Here is a 22,417-nt window from a genome sequence, read left to right as displayed (position 1 = left end):
GGCATCTTAGAGACTAACCAATTTATTTGAGCATGAGCTTTCGTGAGCTACAGCTCACTGAGGTCATGTCATTTAATACTGAAATACAAAAATCTTTGGTGGGGACTATGGTAGATTTTAAATGGCAGGAAACAACACTGTAGTTAGTTAGGGCCTGGAGGCAGATACCTTATCTAACTAAGCCCTGGAGAATCTAGGGAGGCAGAATGTAATTACCAAAGTTAAAACTTGAACAGAGTATGGGGGTTAACAGCTCTACTCCTATGAAAAGTGCTATAGGGACCTTTAATGACCAGATTCCCCAGCCAGGGTGATGCTTGGCATGGGGGAGTCTCTAGCACGTGTAGATACACAGTAGCTGGCTTCTGCACTTTTTGACCCACAGCATTTGGAACGGGGGCCATATCAGGGTTTGGGGTGCAGTGGCCAGGGTGTGATATACTCTGACTATTCCTAGCTGGTGCGTGGACCCTTGTGGACCATAGTTAGCTGGTGCAAATTAGAACTGTCCCCAGGATGGGAATGTGGGAAATGTAACTGGCAATTTGACATTTCCACCCCCCTCTTTGTTTTGCTTAGGAGAAACTGATTGCAGCAACAGATCTGTCCTTCTATCTCATTCGGCAGTCTGTATTAAAAGCAGTGGTCTCTAACATGCTGGACTTGCTCTGGTTCAGTTTTAAGTTGGTGGCAGGAGTGCCCCCTACAGGATTGACTACTATAGCTTTACAGCACTTACTTATTTTTGTAGGGCTCTGAGCTGGAGGAGGGATAGCTCAGTGGTTGGAGCATTGGCCTGCTAAGCCCAGGGTTGTGAGTTCAATCCTTGAGGGGGCCATCTAGGGGACTGGGGCAAAAATTGGGGATTGGTCCTGCTTTGAGCAGGGGGTTGGACTAGATGACCTCCTGAGGTCCCTTCCAATCCTGATATTCTATGATTCTATGATTCTAACCTATCCAAACCTTGGATAATCTTCTGTTAAACATAAATAACTTAGATTATTCTCAAATCTTCCACTAATTATTTTAAGTGATCTGTCTGACTTTTAGTCACTGCCAACATGTCTGATACACACTGCAGTGGAAGGCAAGCAGCGTCCACACTTGTCACTGCGATGTGTAGCTATATGCGGCAATGAAAGGCTCTGGCAGCCAGGAAGCAGTGCCAGGGAAAGGCTCCGGTGGGGAGGGGGAGATCACACTGCTAAAAATATCTGTGTAGATGGAAATGCTGCTTGGGCAGTAAGAGCCTCCCTGGGATTTCAGGGGTGTGAGGCACTCTACTCACCGAAGCCATGCTTTGCCATCCACACTGTTGTTTATACCTGTGCTAGCTGGGGTGCAGTGTCTCCTTTGCACACTGCCGTAAGTGTACACGTACCTTTTCTTAAACTGGCCCCTGTGCTATCCTGCCCATGAACATTGCAGTTTAGGTGCTTTTTCCTACCTCATTAAGAAGTTTTAGCATTGACAATACAGATATAACTTGAATAATGTTGGTTTTATATTGCAGAATTACAAACCACAAACAGAACTCTGGGTCCCTTAATATATTAAAAGTTACACATTCAACAAGTGTAGATACTTATTCCTTTCCAAGAGATTCTCAGTATCAGGCTTCTGTTAAATGAACAGTTTAATTTAACATCTTTGGTACAAATGCTAAGAAAATCAAAGCAGCCTTGGAACAGGAACTACCAGAATGGGAGTAGCGTAGATATAGGGAGGGTTTAAGGTGTGGCTAATATTCCAGAAGTCCTCAGGGAGTTGCCTGGACCCATCAGTGACACTGCATGAGATTTGTCCGATCTCACCCATTCCAGAACATTTCCTAATGAGAGTTCAGTAATATGAAATCTGCTATGAAGTGGAAAACATTAAATATAATAAATAGAATAGCTAAACAAAATTATTCATGACTCTGTAGTTAAAATTCTTGCTCTTCATTATACAGAATTTAATAAATTGCAAGTATTAAAAAATGGTACTGGTATACATACTTGTCAGAAAGGAGCATGAAATAGGGTACTTAACTCATTCTAGAGTATGTCTGGATTCTGAGGTCACAGCTACAAGTCTATACTTTCCTGATTCTTTGTTTGAGTCTTTTCTTAATAATATTAGTGCCTAAATATTTTGATTATGTTCAGTAGTAATATACAGATTTACTGAAAGTTTACATTTTTAAAACTATTTTTCTACCCCAGAATTGTACTTATGCATTATTATTCCAGAAGATGGCAGTAACTTGAAAAAAATGATTGAAAGTGAAGCCTGAGTTTGCACATTTGATGCATTTTGGTCTTGTGACCCTGGCAAACATAGAAATTTTAAGCATCTTTAAAAAAAAATCATAATTGGAAAAATTTTGGCCAGTGTTCTAAATTTTCGTTTTCTAGTACATGCAGTTTCAGCTTGTAATAGATTCCGAATTCTGTGCAAAGTATAAAAATGTTCCTAATAAGTATTTTCCATTTCTGTGCAAATTACATGTACAATTTTACATGTGATTAGATTACTTCAAGGAAAAATATGATTACGTGAAGGAAAAGCAAGAATATATACAGGTAAAGGTAAACATGCAGTACCATGACTGTAACACCGAGAGGCACTGAAGTACATTTATAAACTTCGTTCTAATTAATTATTTAACTTTCATTATTGGAAGTAAGTTTCACCCTTATCGGTACACTTTCTTGATTTCTGTGTCTGACTTTGTATAATTTTAATAAATTAGGACATTGTCATACATAATAAAAAGCATTTGAGGTATGAATCCTTGAAATAACTCCATATTTAATCAAAATTATTATGAAAATAAATGTACACTATAGAATTGTGGCTCACAAGAAAAACTGATAGAAATTGAGAGACTTATTCCCTGTGTTGGATCTCCTGAATTGTTTGGAGGAAAGATGGATCAACTATTACAAAATAATTAAAAACAAATAATTGATTTAACTTTTTATAATAGTATTTATATTTGCTGTAGCACTCAATCTGCTTTTTTGTACATATGTCATGCTCTCCTTTATTGCTTATGAAAGAATAACTGTACTGTCAGCAAATCTGTTCACCTGTAATTAAAACAAACTTTAGTAACATGATTCATAACCAATAATTGGAATTTTCCAAATTTATTGCCTCTGCAGATCCACACCATAGAAGTTTTATGCCATGTCTTGTGAGCAGTGGAACCACTTATAGCTATAAAATTGTTTGAAGCTATTTGTGTCTGTCTAAGATCTGAAAGTGCAAAGACCAGGAAATAGTAAAGGTAGTCTTTATAGCAGTTCTTAGTTCCTCTCTAACTTCAAATATTCACCAAAGGCCTTCAAAAAAAGAGTAAGGAAGAATTATCAGTGTGGATCTGCAGAAGCAATACAGCCAGAACTCCATGTACTCATGGGTAATCTATCTTTCTTCATCCTGAATTGCCTCTGCAGATCCACACTATAGGAGATTATCTAGAGGTATCACAGTCCAGGAGGTGGGTTGAGGAATGCTTAATTAAAACAGATATTAAAGGATTAGCTTCAGAAACCAAGAATTTGATCTAGCTGTAGAATTGGGAGTAATATTTCATTAAGGTAGGAATTGAACTCCAAGTCTCAACTACAGGGCAGCCGTATTTCAAGAATGTAGAGATTTTTCATAGAAGTAGTAGCTGATTATAATAATAAATCTCCTAGAATTTAATTTCAACCCATCCAGTACAGGTACACTGTCAATGATCCATTTAATAAAAGTTTATGTTGAAGGGCTTTTCCCTGGGACTTCTCCCATTAATCTGTAAAGAGTTGGGAAAGGTTTTGTTTTTTCCAAATAGTAACTATTAACTGTCCAATCCTGCAGACAGTTATGCACAGACTTAACTGTAAGCACATGAATAATTCCACTGGAGTCAATATGAACTACTGATTTATAGTTAAGCATATGCAGAGTGTTTGCAGGATCAGGGTTTGAGTGTTCTTATAGACTGCAGTCTGTGCAACCTTGCTTTACCTTAAAGATCATGAGGCTTAGGAAAAAACATGGGAGTCAAAAATAGGACCATCACCTTCTGAGTAGGGGACAATATTCTACTGAGGTTTTATACTATAGTATTAAACAATATTTTGAGACATTTTAAGAGGCTTCATGTTCAATGTGGTAATGGGACTCGTGAACGTACGTAAATCTCTAGGATACTAAGGGAAATCTGAGTGGTACCCTTGGAGCTGAAGAAAGCCTAAATTACAGCACCTTGTAATGGACGTGATCAAGAATTTCAAACAGTAAACCACCACTCAGAAAAGAACTCTACTCCCACATGCATGTCTCAATCCTTCAGCATTTCAATATATAATGTTTCTATAATTTACTTCTAAAATTTGTTCATATTATTTATTGAGTGTAAATAATTTCCCAAGTGAAGCCTCTGAAAAGGCCCTTTTACTTACTGTGAATTTTGTATAACTTCCAGGAAGAATCTTGGTGAAAGCATCCTTTACCTCTGGGTGGAAAAGATACGAGAAGTTCTGATAGAAAAATCTCAGTCATCTGATACAGGTAATGTAGAAAATATGTGGTGTTTTCTGTTTACTTTTGTTTTAATTTTAAAGTAAGATGCTTCCAGCGCTTGCTCATGTTGATTCTATTCTAGATGGTGTGCGCGTCCATGTGCACCATTGTTGGAATTTTTTGCCTTCGTGATATCTGTAGGGCTGGCTCTGATGCCCTCGAGTCCTGCGTCACGCCGGTATATGAGGCGCTGCTGGCCCTGTGCCCTCTGTTCCTTCTTACCACCCGTGACGGTTGTTCAGAGCGCCTGTCCTCTTGCGTCTGCGTCTTATGTCTGCAAGTGCAATAGTGGTTCTCTTCTGTGCTTCATTTCCTGATTGTATATAGCTCCACTGTTTTTTTCATTATAAAATCTAATGTTAGTTTTCAATAGCCCACAATAAACTGAAAAGTGAAATTTTTGAATATTTGGGTGTAAGAACTAAAAAGGCAACTAGATGTCTGTAGGAATAAATAATGGAAGAATAAATAATGAGATATTAAGGCTTTAATGACTCCAAATAATGTAGGAATAAATAATGTAGGAATAAGTAATGAGATATTAAGGCTTTAAAGACTCCAAGACTGTTGGCAACAATCTCTGGTCATAACTTACTCTCAGATGACAAAATTTTCTTGGCTTTTTAAAAAATGTTAGTTGGCTCAGTCAATTTTCCTCTCAACAGATTACCATGTTATAAAATCTAACATCATAACTGGCACTCATCTGCATAGAGACGGAACTAACTCATCCCTGGGAGTGATTTCATCCAGGTCCATGTGGATGGATCTTGGAAGGGAAATGTGAGGAAACTCTGGGGCATAGCAAGGCCCCAGAAGACCTGGTGCAAGAATAGGTTAGGGGCTCCCTTTCTGATTCCAATATCTAAAATTTTGCTTATCTTTACCATCTTGGAAAATCAGAACATATTTATGTTATCCATAAATACACAAACACCATATACAGGCTATGGTCTGTACATTTTTGCAAGATATTTACACACAAAAAAGTTCTGTTTACACATTTATACAAAATGATCACAGGCAGTGATGTAAATTTTGTAGTGGAGAGCACATTATCTCAAGTTGATACTTCTGTCATGTGTGTCTTGTGTGTGATGTCATCATACGATAATACACCCATATTCAAAACCTAACAAACATTTTACAAATACATTTTAACTACTTGACAATCTATTGCAACAGCAGTTATGAGACTTCACACATTAGTAATACATATCATATAAACATAGAACACACACAACTCAGATTTTATATGCCAAATATTAAACTAAGAAGCAAGGTACATTGAAAGCACATATGTAGTTAGTCAAAAATCCCAAGGGCTTGAGTCACTATTGTGTTACTACAGTTTCAAGTTGGTGCACCTGTATTAGAATTAAATGAATGGAGTTACACTGCTGTAAAAGGGGAGTACAGGCAGTCCTGGACTTTGTTGTTCGACTTATGACGAATGGCACAGCACTTCTGAATTGACACCCTGATTCAACTTAAGAAAATTGGTTTTGACTTTACGATGCTCGGTCCCGCAATGGACTGGATTGCGGTTGTGAGTTACGACATTTCAACTTATGACTCAATTTTCGGGAACCAATTGTGTCGAAAGTCCAAGGACTGCCTGTAATGCAATGTGGAACCTTTATACCTGAACCCACAATTTTGCCTGTGAAAGAACTTGCAGTTTGACCACAAACAGCATTTGCTTTACATTCACATCATGTGGCTGGGCACCAAATGCAAACAAATGTCAGATATACAGACTGCTCTTGAAAGTGCAGTCACTAGTCACAAAAAGCAAACACAAGAATCCATACTGCCAGGCAATCAATCAATCAATCAATCAAACAAACAAAAACATCTATTAAAACAACTACATTTGTAGCACTTTTCCAAGATCATGATACCTAGTCCATTTCCCATTACTATCTAAGTCAGGCACTTATGTTGCTTCCATGTCATAGAAATATTTTCTGGCCTAGATAAAAAGCCAGCCTTCACCAACATCTGTAACATCTTCTAAGTACCTCTAAGATACACACTCTGTTGAGATAGGGTTTGTTCCCACCCCATAGAGCAAGATTCAGTGGTATGCTCCAGCTACTCAATAAGCCCAATTTAATTGTTTTATCAGATGAGGTTGACAATGGTTTTCCATTGTCAAAATGTTGCATAGGAGCTAGAGTGCAGTAATGAAAATAGCTTAGTTAGGAGAAACACATTCTAACAGAACTAAGAGATTAATTCTAATCAGGGGCTGCTTCCCATCTGTGCCCCTGCAGCCACTCAGCTCAACCACAATGGGACCTGGACACCACCAGCCTGGCTCCCATTCTATATCCCCTTTCTGACCCCCTGGGCCCATAATCTGGCCCCCTGCACCCGAAGCCCATCCCAGCCCCCACCGTCTGCCTGGCTCTTCATACTTGCACCATGTACCCCCCACTCGCCTCCCCACACTCCACTCCCACAGGTTATCCCAGTATGCACCTTCTGCCTGTACCCCTGCACTTCACACCCCCAGCCCACACTCCCAGCCTCTTCTAGCTCATACTCCCTGTCTGGTTCCCTGCACCACCAGTCCTCCCTACACAACTTTCCAGATGAGCTTCTCGCTGGTGACATGGTGACTATAGTGCAAATCCAAGACCGCAACCAGGGCAGGGGCTGCGGGCTGCCAAGCATCAGGGCCCATGGGGGCTGGCTTTGGAGTGGCATATGCATTGGGATTCCAACGTGAAGGCCCAGCAGCATTCGTGGTGCTTCTATTGGCAGCTCTGAGCTGCTTGGTGCCTGAACCACAGCCATGATCGTACCATGCTGGGAGCAGGAAGTGGCTGTGGAGAGGGCAGGAGTGCTTCCCTGTCAGACAGCCTGGGTGCCGCTTCCTGGTCCTCAGAGCCCCTGGGAGCATTTTTCTCGGAAGCCCAGCTAGGGGCTGTTTCCTGCTCTTTGGAGCCCCAGCTGGTTGGCCGCTGCCTAGCCAGCCTGTAGGTAGACTGTGGTGAAAGTACAATGATCCCTAAGGTAGAACAGCCTCTGCTGGGTGGGCCCCCATAACCTTATGGGCCTTGATATGACAGCACCTCTCACGCCATTGTAGCTATGCTACTGAGGAAACTGGTACTGCCACCAACCATAAGACTCTCTAATTTCCAGTGAATAAAAGACTTCAGTCTCCAGCACTGTCAGTGTAGCATCTTTCACCACCATGGAACTTAAACGTGACCAGAAAGAAATTGGGAATAGTAAAAACTGAAGGATTTTATTACCTCATACTAGTTATAGTTGGGCATTAGGTTCAGATCTTTCCTACAGTGCTCAACAAATGACCTGAGCTGGAGGGAACAGTCACTAACACTAACTGTCAATAGGCTAAAAAGCTTAGTCTTTATATTTAAAAATAGAGTAGACAAAATACTAAAAGTGCACCGTAGGGAACAATCCTACTTTAGCAGGGGGGATAAGTTTGATAACCTATCAGGCCATTTTCATCTCATTTCTGATTCTGTGAGTAGGTCAGTCTTCACACTTTCTTGACCAAAGTATATAATTTTTGCCAAATTATGTGGACTGTTTTTGTGGTATGGAACTCTGTTTAATGTGGATCACACTTGGATGACTAAACTTCAGTTTTCATTCTGATCTTACTATTTATTTAACAACAACAACATTTTAATCTTTTGATCTAAATAGTAGACAATGATTTTCTTCAGTTTTAAAAACCAATATTAAAACAGAATATGTTTTATAGTCTATTGTATATGGCTACCATACTGCCAGTATTACAATAATACCTTTTAGCAAGATTGCAATCACAAATATTGCACAAAAAATGACAGTTGCAATTAATGTTATTTTCAAATACATTTAATAGTTTAATCAGTCATAAAACTGATTTGTTCTTTCGGTTTTAGAGACTTTTGAGCAAAGTGATCGGAGATTATACTTTGCGCTAGACAACCCTGATAAAATTTGTTACAAATTCTATCGTTCTACACCAGCAGGACCAAACGTTGAGAAAATTACTGAAGAGATTGATGAAGATAATGAAGATGATTATTCCCTGGAATATCAACCAGTTCAAGAAGATACAGTTAAAACATTGAATTTTGTTATATCTGAAAGCCAAGAAGGTAAAAGAATCTATGCTAATTTTGATATAAAAATTTAGAAGAGAAAATCTTTATATTTCTACTTTTTATCACCATCCTTTGTATTTTATCAAATAATAATGCAATATTTGATTTTAAAAAGTATTTTGTTTCCCTAGCCTATAGTACTGTATAGTAACTATAAAACATCCTTTTTTTGTGGTGTGTGAGATATTGTCATTTCAGCTTTTTCTGAGTTGTTATTTAGAATTTATTTTTATTTCCTAGCTAGCTAAATACATTGTTAGGAAGTTGTAAACATATTTCTCCCCAAAATAAAAATATAAATAAAGAGGTCTTAATTTTAAATCGGTAGATGAAGAACTGCCACCAATTAATCATGGGAACCCAATCTCGGACCGAAGGAGCACTTTTCAGGCACATCTTGCTCCTGTAGTGAGCCCCAAACAGGTTAGTAAAGCTTGTAAGACAGATTTGTATCCTACAGTTTTGTGCCTGATTAAATACCACTGATGTACTTGGAATTATCTGAACGCATCTCTATTTTGTGAAAAGTATATTAATACTGTTCTGATAAGAACCAGTCGTTGTCATTCACTATTTGCTGAATCTATTCCCTGTGATACTTCCCATTAATGCAGTTGTCCCACCTCACTGTTGAAGAAGGTAAGTATTATTATCACTTGCTTTCAAGTGGACTAGGCATGGGATTGGGAGTGAGGAGATTTGTTTTCTAGTCCTAGTTATGACTCTGACAAATTGTGTAATCTTGGGCAAATAGTTAAAGTGCCTTTCTACTTTGAAAAGGGACTGAATGCACATTAAATTCCTAACTCAACAGCTGTAATCTTTTTTGTATTCTTAGTCACATGTTCTCATTTTAGTGATACAAATAATAATTATTTTTCAGTCTTTTTGATACTATATAGCTAATACAGCTATGGAAAAGTGATCTGGAGTCTTTTGGATCATTAACAAAATTCTGTGTCTATTATACCTGAACAAAAACAGAAAACAAGAGTAATGGGTGCAATTTAGCCTGTTCTATAGCATTACCTTTTCTGCTCTTCTTTGGCTGATCATAAGGGGATTAGTTGTTTAAAATGCCTGCTTTTGTGGTTGGCATTTACATTTTTGACAGCTGCTACAAAGAGGGGAATGATGGTTAGGGCATTAGCCAAGGACTTGGGAGTTCAAATCCCTGCTCCACCACAAGAAGTTTGTGTGACCTTGGGCAAATCACTTAGTCAATGTTTCTGTTTCCCACCTGTAAAATGGGGCTAATAGTACTTCTCTACCTCTCAGGCATGTTGAGCATAAAATGCATTAAAGATTGTGAAGTGCTCAGATTCTGTGACAACAGGGGCCATATGAGTACTTAAGATACATAGAACAAACCTGTTGGAGGTAATAGAGTTGCATGGTTGTCATGGAGGGTGTAATGTGACCTACAGAATCTTTATCACTTGACATATACATATTATTTTGACTACGGTGGCTGGAGGGGCACTAAAATTCAGTTCTTCTGGATAATATGGCTTCAGGAAAGGAGGGAATCAGTACCACCGATGTTATTTCCTCTTCTTGCTTTAGGTTACTTGCACCTATTGGTCACAGTTCTTAAGCTACGCATAGCACAGATACTGATAGGAGGAAGCCCATAACCAGTGGGTGTGTGCTTCCTAAAGTATATATTTGTGACATGGACACAGTAGGATCTCCACAGAGAGATACTCATCGGAACAGGTTTTTAAAGCTACCTATGCAGAAAACTAAATAATTCTTCTCCTTTCCTCTCTTCATCCCTCCTCTCAAAATAATTAGGAAATTTCAGACAGACAGGGTTTTGATTGGGCAAAGTTAAAGTGATGGTATGTGTGGTCAAAACTGGGTTCATAACAAAAACTAGCTTCATCAGTAACTATGGAGGGAATAGCATCTATTCATAACACTTTGTCTACTCCACAATATTAATTAACGCTTGTAAAGCACTATAAAAATGTAAGGTGCTTTGTAACTTCTAAATATTTTTCAGTATTTCACATTTATTTTTTTAACAGTTTCAATTAACCTTTAATATGGTTTTAAATAATATTACTTTTAATTGGTATAGTAATTATTATTTTAAAACTAAAACAAAGGTAATGGGTAAATGGGTAATGGTAAAACACAGGCAATTTAGCATGTTTTGTAGCATTACTTTTTCTACTCTTCTTTGGCTGAAGGGTTTAGGTGTTTAAAATGCAACAGCTTCCATGGTTGGCATTTACATTTTTGAAAGATGCTACAAAGAGTTGACCTGGTGCTTGGAAGATAATTTTTGGTATTTTATGTTTTGAGTTTGCAAAGGGGCTTCTTTACCCGCCCTGGGTCTACATTCATTGGGCATTATTTATTATTCTGACTTAATATTTTGTGTTAACTTATTCTTTTGATATTTAAAAAACAAAAACATGCACATTGCATATATAGTCTATGGAACTGGATTGTTTGATCGTTCTGGAATGTATCTTTACTTGGCATCTTTTCTATGTATATACTTGAAAGTATAAAATACTAATCCAATTTGAAAGTGTTATCTCCCTTTGAGTATCCTCGTTTCCTCCACCAAACAAATTAATTCATACAAGATACACTGAAAAAATTCTTCATAAATTCTTACTGGTGAGATGAAAAGCAATAATGAATGCCCTAAGCTAGTTTGTGCTTACCCACAGGAGAAGGGCAAAAGACCAGGAAAATATATGCTTAACCTCCAGATTGTCAGATGACTGCCCCTTCTACTGGGAGGAGTTTAGGGAGAAAGGCTTGGAGTTAGTGTTTGGGCTCCTAATCTCGCAGATTCTGATGGTTCACAGTGAAAGAGAACCCTCTTGCTGTGGTTTCAGAGGTGTCCACTTGGAGGGCTGGCTTCTCCCCATGGTTCTCCATTGGCTTCCATCCCAGCCCTGGCAGTATGTCTCCTTCAGGTCCTGTGCATCCATTGGTTGAGTCCCTCTGAAGTTGTGCAGTAGCAGTTACAGAGGAGCCAAGTTCTTAAGGAGTTAATGCTTTATTAACTCTCAGTTGGCTATCCACTTAGATATCTGCATGGTCAGCTAGGCATGATGCATCAGAAGACTTGTGCTGTTTCACCTCCTTTGGCTCCACCTCCAAAATAATGTAGAAGAAGGATCCTTCAGAGCTCCATTAGAGCTTTTGTGGGATCCTAGGGTGATGCCAGGTAAAAAAATGCCAAGTAGTGGCTACTTATCTCCCTGTATGTCCCAACTGCGAGAGCTACTGGGTTCCATTCCTTTGTTCCCCACACTTCTATGGGCAATCTAGCCATTAGTGTGAAATCAGATTAAGCTGATTTAGTAAAATCACACTGAAAAATCTTCAGATCCATTGTATACTATTGAATTTTATTTAAATCTATTATGGAAAAGATGTGTATGTATTTAACTTTATTGCAGAGTTAAAAAGTTGAAAAAGCACAGGAGGAAATATGTGCGAAGAAAAACCAACATTTTTAATGGAAATTCTTTAGAATTCATTAGGACAGGAGCACACAAAATTTGACATAAACAGAACTTCAGGCATCTAATCTTGTATCTTAGTAACAAGTATGGAAAATTAAATCATTTAGAAATATAAAACATTCCAGATACATCTGTTTGAAATAACAGATGAGATCTGCCCAAATAATGGTATAGGGATTAAAAATAAAAAATCCCCCACGCTTTTGTTCACAATCTGCTGCAAATAAAATTCATGGAGCATCCTGGAAAACTTGTACTAGACATAACTGCACTCACTATCAGTCTGTATATGTTGGATCACAGTTTAAATCTGTGCCATAACAGGTTTGCAAAGATTCATCTGAATGGAGGGAATGATACTCTGTTATGTGTAATATCACCTAAAATAGTACATTATAGATTCTAAGGGGAGAAGGGACCATTATGATCATCTAGTGTGACTTTCTGTATAACACAGGCCATAGAACTTCCCTAAAATAATTCCTAGAGCATACTATTTAGAAAAGCATCCAATTTTGATTTAAAAATTATGAGAGATGGAGTATCCACCACAATCTTTGGTAAATTGTTCCAATGGTTAATTACTCTTTCCATTAAAAAAATTATGCCTCATTTCCAGTCTGAATTTGTCTAGCTTCAACGTCCAACAATTAGATCATGTTATACCTTTCTCTACAAGATTGAAGAGCCCATTATTAAATATTGTTCCCCATGTGAATACGTTTAGACTGTAATCAAGTTACCCTTAACCTTCTCTTTATAAAACTAAATAAATTGAGCTCCTGGAACCTATCGCTAGAAGGCATGCTTTCTAATTCTTCAGTCATTCTCATGGCTCTTCATGAACCCCCTCCAGTTTATCAACATTTGTCTTGAATTGTGAGCATCTGAACTGGACACACTGTTCCAGCCCAGTCACACCAGTGCCAAATATAGAGGTAAAATAACCTCTCTACTTCTTGAGATTCCCCTGTTTGTGCATCCCAGTATCTCATTAGCTCTTTTGGCCAGAGCATCACATTGGGAGATTATGTCCAGCAGACTATCCACCATGACCCTCAAATTTTTTTCAGTTGCTGCTTCCCAGGATAGAATCTCTCATCCTGTAAGTATAGCCTACATTCTTTGTTTGTAGATGTATACGTTTACATTTAGCCCTATTAAAATGCATATTGTTTGCTTGTGCCCTGTTTACCAAGCAATCCAGATTGTTCTGAATCTGTGACCTATCTTCTTCGTTATTTACCACTCCCCCAGGTTTTGTGTCCTCTGCAAACTTTATCAGTAATAATTTTGTTTTCTTCCTGGTTATTAATAAAATTGTTAAGTGGTGTAGGACTAAGAACCAATCCCCACAGGACCCCACTGGAAATGGACCCTCTTGATGACAATTCCCCATTTACAATTAGCCAGTTTTTAAGCCATTTACAGTGTGCCATGTGAATTTTATATTGTTCCAGTTTTTAATAAAAATGTTGTATGGTAACAAGTCAAAAGCCCTACAGAAGTATAAATATATTACATCAACACTGTTGCCTTTATTAACCAAACTTGTAGGCCAAGGCCAAGGCACAATTGGAATTGCAGCTAGCAAGGGATGTGGAGGGTAACAAGAAGGGTTTCTACAGGTGTGTTAGCAACAAGAAGATGATCATGGAAAATGTGGGATCCTTACTGAATGGGGGAGGCAACGTAGTGAGAGATGATGTGGAAAAAGCTGAAGTACTCAATGCATTTTTTGCCTCGATCTTCACAGACCAAGGGCAGCTCCCAGACTGCTGCACTGGGTAACACAGCATGGGGAGTAGGTGATCAGCGCTCAGTAGTTAAAGAACAGGTTAAGGACTACTTAGAAAAGCTGGATGTGCACAAGTCCATAGGTCCAGATCTAATGCATCCAAGGGTGCTGAGGATTTGGCTGATGTGATTGCAGAGCCATTGGCCATTATCCTTGGCGATCGGGGGAGGTCCCGCATGATTGGAAAAAGTCAAATATAGTGCCCATATTTAAAAAAAGGGAAAAAAGAGAACCCAGGGAACTACAGACCAGTCAGTCTCACTTCAATCCCCGGTGAAATTATGGAGCAGGTCCTCAAGGAATCCATTTTGAAGCACTTGGAGGAGAGGAAGGTGATCAGGAACAGTCAACATGGATTCACCAAGGGCAGGTCATGCCTGACCAACCTGATTGCCTTCTATGATGAGATAACTGGCTCTGTGGATATGGGGAAAGCAGTGGATGTAATATATCTTGACTTTAGCAAAGCTTTTGATATGGTCTCCCACAGTATTCTTGCCAGCAAGTTAAAAAAGTATGGATTGGATGAATGGACTATAAGGTGGATAGAAAGCTGGCTAGATTGTCAGGCTCAGTGGGTAGTGATCAACGGCTCGATGTCTAGTTGGCAGCCGGTATCAAGTGGAGTGTCCTGGGGTCGGTCCTTTGGCCGGTTTTGTTCAACATCTTTATTAATGATCTGGATGAACTGATAAATTGCATCCTCAGCAGGTTCGCAGATGACACTAAGCCGGGGGGGAGAGGTAGATACAATGGAGGGTAGGGATAGGGTCCAGAGTGACGGATTGGTCCAAAAGAAATCTGATGAGGTTCATCAAGGACAAGTCCAGAGTTCTGCACTTAGGAAGGAAGAATTCCATGCACTGCTACAGGCTGGGGACCAACTGGCTAAGCAGCAATTCTGCAGAAAAGGACCTAGGGATTACACTGGATGAGAAGCTGGATATGAGTCAGCAGTGTGCCCTTTTGCCAAGAAGGTCAATGGCATATTGGGCTGTATTAGTAGGAGCATTGCCAGCAGATTGAGGGAAGTGATTATTCCCCTCTATTCAGCACTGGTGAGGCCACACCTGGAGTATTGCATCCAGTTTTGGTCCCCCCCCACTACAGCAGGGATGTGGACAAATCGGAGAGAGTCCAGCGGAGGGCGATGGAAATGATTAGGGGGCTGGGGCACATAACTCATGAGGAGACGCTGGGGGAACTGGGGTTATTTAGTCTGTAGAAGAGAAGAGTGAGGGGGGATTTGATAGCAGCCTTCAATTACCTGAAGGGGGGTTCCAAAGAGGATAGAGCTAGGCTGTTCTCATTGGTGGCAGATGACAGAACAAGAAGCAATGGTCTCAGGTTGCAGTGGGGGAGGTCTAGGTTGGATATTAGGAAACACTATTTCATTAGGAGGGTGGTGAAGCACTGGAATGGGTTACCTAGGGAGGTGGTGGAATCTCCATCCTTAGAGGTTTTTAAGGCCCGGCTTGACAAAGCCTTGGCTGGGATGATTTAGTTGGTATTGGCCCTGCTTTGAGCAGGGAATTGGATTAGATGACCTCCTGAGGTCTCTTCCAACCCTAATATTCTATGATTCTAACTCTGCTGATCATATATTTCTCATGCCCCTTGGCTTCTCTTATCAGTGTTCTACAATTCCTAACTTCTGATTACTGGGTCAGACCAAAGGTCCATCCAGCCCAGTATCCTGTCTACCGACAGTAGCCAGTGCCAGGTGCCCCAGAGAGAGTGAACCTAACAGATAATGATCAAGTGATCTCTCTCTTGCCATCCATCTCCACCCTCTGACAAACAGAGGCTAGGGACACCTTTCCTTACCCGTCATGGCTAATAGACATTAATGGACTTAACCTCCATGAATTTATCCAGTTCTCTTTTAAACCCTGTTATAGTCCTAGCCTTCACAACCTCCTCAGGCAAGGAGTTCCACAGGTTGACTCTGCACTGAGTGTAGAAGAACTTCCTTTTATTCGTTTTAAATCTGCTGCCCATTAATTTCATTTGGTGGCCCCTAGTTCTAATATTATGGGAACAAGTAAATAACTTTTCCTTATTCACTTTCTCCACACCACTCATGATTTTATATACCTCTATCATATCCCCCCTTAGTCTCCTCTTTTCCAAGATGAAAAGTCCTAGCCTCTTTAAACTCTCCTCATATGGGACCCGTTCCAAACCCCGAATCATTTTAGTTGTCCTTTTGTGAACCTTTTCTAATGCCAGTATATCTTTTTGAGATGAGGGGACCATATCTGTACGCAGTATTCAAGATGTGGGTGTACCATGGGTTTATATAAGGGCAATAAGATATTGTCCGTCTTATTTTCGATCCCTTTTTTAATGATTCCTAACATCCCGTTTGCTTTTTTGACTGCCGCTGCACACTGCGTGGACATGTTCAGAGAACTATCCACGATAACTCCAAGATCTTTTTCCTGATTAGTTGTAGCTAAATTAGCCCCATTATATTGTATGTATAGTTGGGATTATTTTTTCCAATGTGTATTACTTTACATTTATCCAGATTAAATTTCATTTGCCATTTTGTTGCCCTGTCACTTAGTTTTGTGAGATCTTTTTGAAGTTCTTCACAGTCTGCTTTGATCTTAACTATCTTGAGCGGTTTAATATCATCTGCAAACTTTGCCACCTCATTGTTTACCCTTCTCCAGATCATTTATGAATAAGTTGAATAGCACTTGTCCTAGGACTGACCCTTGGGGAACACCACTAGTTACCCCTCTCCATTCTTTACATTTCCCATTTATTCCTACCCTTTGTTCCCTGTCTTTTAACCAGTTCTCAGTCCATGAAAGGATCTTCCCTCTTATCCCATGACAACTTAATTTTCGTAAGAGCCTTTGGTGAGGGACCTTGTCAAAGGCATTCTGGAAATCTAAGTACGCTATGTCCATTGGCTCCCCCTTGTCCACATGTTTGTTGACCACTTCAGAGAACTCTAATAGATTAGTAAGATATGATTTCCCTTTACAGAAACCATGTTGACTTTTTCCCAACAATTTACGTTCTATGTGTCTGACAATTTTATTCTTTTTACTATTGTTTCAACTAATTTGCCCGGTACTGACGTTAGACTTACCGGTCTGTAATTGCTGGGATCACCTCTAGAGCCCTATTTAAATATTGGCATTACAGTAGCTGTCTTCCAGTCATTGGGTACAGAAGCTGATTTAAAGGACAGGTTACAAACCATAGTTAATAGTTCCACAATTTCACATTTGAGTTCTTTCAGAACTCACCTTTCTCTTCACCTTTCTTCCATTTGTTATATAGTATTTTTTTTGTTTTTTACAGCTGCCATCACCTCCCCTCTAACCAAGGCTGTTTTTTTAACCAGAACAGCCTTCTTTGATTGTGGGATTCTGGTTTTTTGGGAGATCTAATAAGGGGTTCTTAAATGATTCCCAATTATCATTCACATTTTTCTGATTAAATTGTTCCTCCCAGCTGATATGCCTCACAATTGTTTTGATCTTTGTGAAATTGGCCCTTTTGAAGTACAGGTAGATATATTACTGTCCTGGGCTTTATTCTGCGTGCACATTGTAAATGTGATGAAGTCATGATCGTTTATACCTAAGCTACCATTAATTTTTAGTTCTGCGATCAGTTCCTGTTTATTTGTTAGGGCAAGGTCTAATATAGAATTCCCCTGTATTGGTTGAAACACTTCTTGGGTTAGGAAATTCTCATCTATAATGTTTAGAAATTCCAAGGATATTTTAGTATTGGCAGCATAAGACCTCCAACATACGTCATTCATATCAAAGTCCCTCATGATCATGCTGCTTTTTTCCCCTACACGTTGTAGATAGCCACATAAGGAGTCAGTCATTCTGTCTCTAGTATGATTTGGTGATCTGTAGCAGACACTAAATAGTACCCTATCTTGTGCTTTATCTGTTAGGACATTGATCCAAATGCATTCAAGATCATTTTCCTCTGAGTGATCAGTGACTCGGAAACAGGTAATGCAATTTTTGACAGAGTGCCACTCTCCCTCCCCTTTTGCTCACTCGGTCCTTCTTAAATAGCTTATAACCGTTGATCTTAACATTCCAGTTGTGCAGATCATCCCACCTGGTTTCAGTAATATCAATGGGATTGAATTTATGCTTATAAATTAGCAATTCCAATTCCTCTGATTTATTATTCGGGCTCCTAGCATTAGAGTGTGAGCAATTAAAAATAATTTCTTCTCTTCATGTCCTTTGGTTCTTTGATTAATTTTGTTTTCAACATCTTGAATTTGTGATAACTGAGTGCTCCTATTTCCCCTCTTTTTTACCGTCACCTTGTTATTGTTTGCTATTTATCAAGTTCTCTAAAACTCTGCTAGGTGCCTGATGCACATATAAAGAGTCACTGCTTCTCGTAGCTTACGGTTTTAAATATACAAAAAAATGCAACAAGTAGGATAGTAGGGAGGGGAAATAGAGAGAGGACATGGGTTACCAAAACAAAATAATGTGATTACTTAGATTTATGTGTGTGTCTTGAGGTTCTTTAGAATGAACCTTTATTACATGCTTTTGGGAACCTGACTGATAATTAATAATGCACTATTTTAGGTAAGCAGTCTCAAAACTGATGATTGTGTGCATTATATAATTTAATTGCATCCATTCAGACAAAGCTCTGAAAGTGTGTAAAGTGATATAAATAGTACTTCAATATATATATTTTAAAAAGGAACAAAATTGTTGCAGGAAAATAGGTTTTTGAAGCAGCGTTTTCTTCTGAGATGCTGTAAATGGTTTGTTGAGATCTATTATTAGATCTATTTTTGCAGCGCATTTACTGATTTCACTGTGGGAAAAAAATGGGAATAGCACCATACTGCAAAGATTAATATTGAAGATGTATATTGATTACTCCAGAGAGACATTTTTTCTTTTGAATTAAAAACAATTTGCTTGCCAGGCATGCTTTCTTAAGCTCTCACAACTTTAATAATATTTTGCTTAAAGTAGTATTAATTATGCATTGTTTACTAAAACAGTGTCTTTAGCAAAGCTCTTTTCTTTGCTAGACCCAGTTGATAAGGGCAGAACAATTGCAAGTTTGTTTATTTAGACACAGAAGAGGAACTAATATTGATTTACTAAATGATGTTTTTAAAAGTGCTATTTGTTTAAAAACAGAAATAGCAACTTGTTAAGAGATTTTTTTTCTGCATAGTAAAATAAGAACATTACAAAGTCATCAATACTATATGTTTAAATAGCTCTATTCTTTCCAGCCTATCAGTTTCTTACAATGTCAACAGTATGCTGAATTGGAACAATAGTCAATAAGAGATGGCTTGGTTCTGCTATTCACATACTGTGTATATGTGTTAAATGAGAGAAATCTGCTTCCTCCACATTTACAAAAGCAATTTTAAAATGCTTTCGACTCATAGAGTAAAGCTCTATGAATAAATGAAGCTCTACTGAATGAACTGGTCATCACCTTTTAAGAAAAGATTAGTACTGTTCCTCACATTGCCCCCAGAATACATCATAGAATTCTAGTAATCTGCTGAGTTTGCAAAATGTGTGCTTGTGAAACTTGTGTAATGTGCAGCTCTAGAGACCATCCCATATGTTCTGTGGGTGTTTCATGTGAACAACAGATGCATTGCATATTGATATAGGAGAGACGTATCAGAAAATTCATGCTTCCTTCCAGAAGTAAACACCTTTGATGTTATAGAAATTATTGTATCTTCTTTATATCGTGCTCTGTATAATCACCACTGCTTACATTAGGTAGTTACACCTGCATGTCAAGGGAGTGTGCTGTAGACTGTATAGTGTTTAAATTCTAGAATGATGAGGACTCTAGCAATGCTTTTAGGCCCTGATTTTGCAAGTTACATAAACATCTGAATAGTTCCATCTTGTGCTTAAAGTTAAGTAACTTGCTGAATCAGGGCAATCGAGAGGATATAGGGATAGCAGTGTCTGTTCTTCTATGTTGGATACGTTACTTGTTTTTTTAAAACACCAATTTCTTTTGATACATTAAAACAATTCAAGATTAATGTTAGATAATTGTTTATTTTAACATCTGAATACAGATCCTTTACAAATGATGCCTACAAACCCTATTGTTGTTTTTCAAGGTGAAAATGGTTCTTGCCAAATTGCATGAGAATAAGAAAATAGCGAGTGCTACCCACAACATATATGCATACAGGTGAGTGAAGAGTAGAGAATTTTCAGCCTCAGTAACTTTGACCCTAACTATACATTAAGGGTATTAAGTTTGGTTATGAGTACACATACTCATAGCAACCATGAAGATCACAGATATAAAATAAAAATCAGAAACTGTGCTATAGGGTCGCATAATCTTCTTACACTGCATTTGTATTCAAACAATGCCTAAGAGTGATCTGCAACTACAAGTCAAAAGTGTACATATTGATTGCATATGGTCTGAAAATTATTGATCATTCTGAATCTACTCATACCCCTTTGAAATGCTATTGGATGAAAACAGTCCTTCCGGCAGAGTCCACTAATTCATAATGAAAATAGAAAGAAAAATAGATAGTAAACATTTTGGGACAGGAACCTCTTTTTTGTATTATGTATTTGTATGAGACCCCCATCCCTGACTGAAGTCCCAGGGCACTATTGCAATACAAATAATAAATAAGTATGGTACTGGGGAATGGAATGAGAAGAGAAATAAATATATGCACGCTCTCTCACACCACATACATGTGCACAAAGCATGGTGAAGACGGACATAGAGGACAGTATATTTAAAAGCTACTCAGGAAATGTCTAAAATCAGTTTGTGTGTGGATGGTACTCGTACAACAATGTTTTATCTCATCCATGTTTCCATGGTCAAAATCCGTTAGAGACACCCTGCTTTGAAGATAATGTACAATTACTGTATTGTACATATAAATATAAAGTAAAACATCCCATAAACTGTTTTCCTGGCCTACATTTAAATGTCCTCATTTCCATTTATTTTATTTTGATAATAAAATATTCTGGGCTGAATATTTGCATGCAGGGTTTTGGCTTAGGAAGGTTATTTAATTATTTCCAGTTTTCCAAAAAGACACTTCAGTGGATTTATGTGTGTTTGTTAAACTGTGTGTTTGTGTGTGTGAAAGAGAAACACATACAAATAAACATACATTTTATGTATACTATTTGCACAAAAATCATATCAAAAGTTAAGGTTGCAATTAATCGTTGTTAATCATATTAAGGTTGCAAAGTCAGGCACTGAAAAGTTAGGAAATACCAGAATTAAGGTTGCCTATGTTCATAGCAGGGTCTGAATAGTGTGCAGTAAATAAGGCCTAGCATCACACACTGAACAGTGAGGATGAAACAAAATATTGTACAGCTAGTCATTGAGTACTGTCCATCCTGTGCACTGAATAAAACATGGGTCCTGTGGAAATGATAGTATGTGAACTATATCATAATTCATATGCACCAGAGGAATGAATTAAGGTTGCACATTAAATTCCTGCTCATCCCTGGGCTGGAGCATGCCTAGTGTGAATGGAATCTTCAGAGGTTTGTGCTGTGAAGATCTAAGGCTGAAGATGTGCAAATTGTGATTTTTAAAAGGCTTATATCTTGGCCAGGTTTGGGCATATTTTAATAAGGATGACAAAAAGTATGTCCTTGATGTAAAAGTCAGTCTTCTGCCAAATTTCAAGGCCATTCTCCAAAACATGAGGACACTAGAGCTTCTCAAAAAAAAAAAAAAAAAGGTTGCTAGAATTTTTGAATATAGCCTCATTCTTGGAAGCGGATGAAGCATTTTGGCTGAAATTTTCCCAAAAAATCAGCTAGAGGCAGACACCTGCCATGGAAAACTTCCACCCAAATGGTAAAAGTTTGGCAAAGTTATAAATAACTGAAAATGAGGTCTTTTATAAATGGGAAGTTGTGGGCAACCTTAATAATAGGTAGGGCTGCTAGTAGAACTCCTTATCCTAAACTAATTTCACATAGGCTTCATATATGACTTGATCTCAGTCCAGATCCATATCACAAAAACCACCATCACTATAACTGATACTAACGGTTATCCCTTGTTGGCAGTCTTAGCAGAGAAGCCAATGATCTGAAACAGCATGCATGGAAACTGACCTAGACAGTTACTTTTAGTGGTGGTACTAGCAAAGAGCAAAATGGTAGCAAGAGGAGGCTTGAATACCATGCATGCTATATCTGTCTGTGAACAAAAAGAAAAGGAGTACTTGTGGCACCTTAGAGACTAACAAATTTATTTGAGCATAAGCTTTTGTGAGCTATAGCTCACTTCATTGGAAGTGAGCTGTAGCTCACGAAAGCTTATGCTCAAATAAATTTGTTAGTCTCTAAGGTGCCACAAGTACTCCTTTTCTTTTTGCGAATACA

At 38.4% G+C, this 22,417-nt stretch overlaps 1 protein-coding gene across 11 annotated transcripts in view; it reads left to right on the top strand.

Annotated features, from left to right (window-relative positions):
- IMPACT (impact RWD domain protein) overlaps positions 1 to 22,417 on the top strand; it is a 41,431-nt gene that overhangs the window by 6,394 nt on the left and 12,620 nt on the right. For 4 of the 11 annotated variants that reach the window (XR_006288571.1, XM_037892732.1, XM_037892728.1 and 1 more), the window contains exons 5-8: positions 4,466 to 4,551; positions 8,565 to 8,696; positions 9,028 to 9,125; positions 20,137 to 20,210. Coding sequence is in view for 10 of the 11 variants with exons in the window: in XM_037892732.1 (XP_037748660.1) it covers positions 4,466 to 4,551; positions 8,565 to 8,696; positions 9,028 to 9,125; positions 20,137 to 20,210 (390 nt within the window). In the remaining variant the exon portion in view is untranslated. The remainder of the gene's footprint in view (positions 1 to 4,465; positions 4,552 to 8,564; positions 8,697 to 9,027; positions 9,126 to 20,136; positions 20,211 to 22,417) is intronic. The other 7 variants (XM_043539731.1, XM_043539729.1, XM_037892731.2 and 4 more) reach the window with 3 other exon arrangements.

The sequence above is a fragment of the Chelonia mydas genome, chromosome 2 (assembly GCF_015237465.2).
Source record: "Chelonia mydas isolate rCheMyd1 chromosome 2, rCheMyd1.pri.v2, whole genome shotgun sequence".
NCBI classification, from domain to species: Eukaryota; Metazoa; Chordata; order Testudines; family Cheloniidae; genus Chelonia; species Chelonia mydas.
The sequence above is the reverse complement of the archived record's forward strand: the minus strand, read 5'-3'. Positions and strand labels throughout refer to the sequence as shown.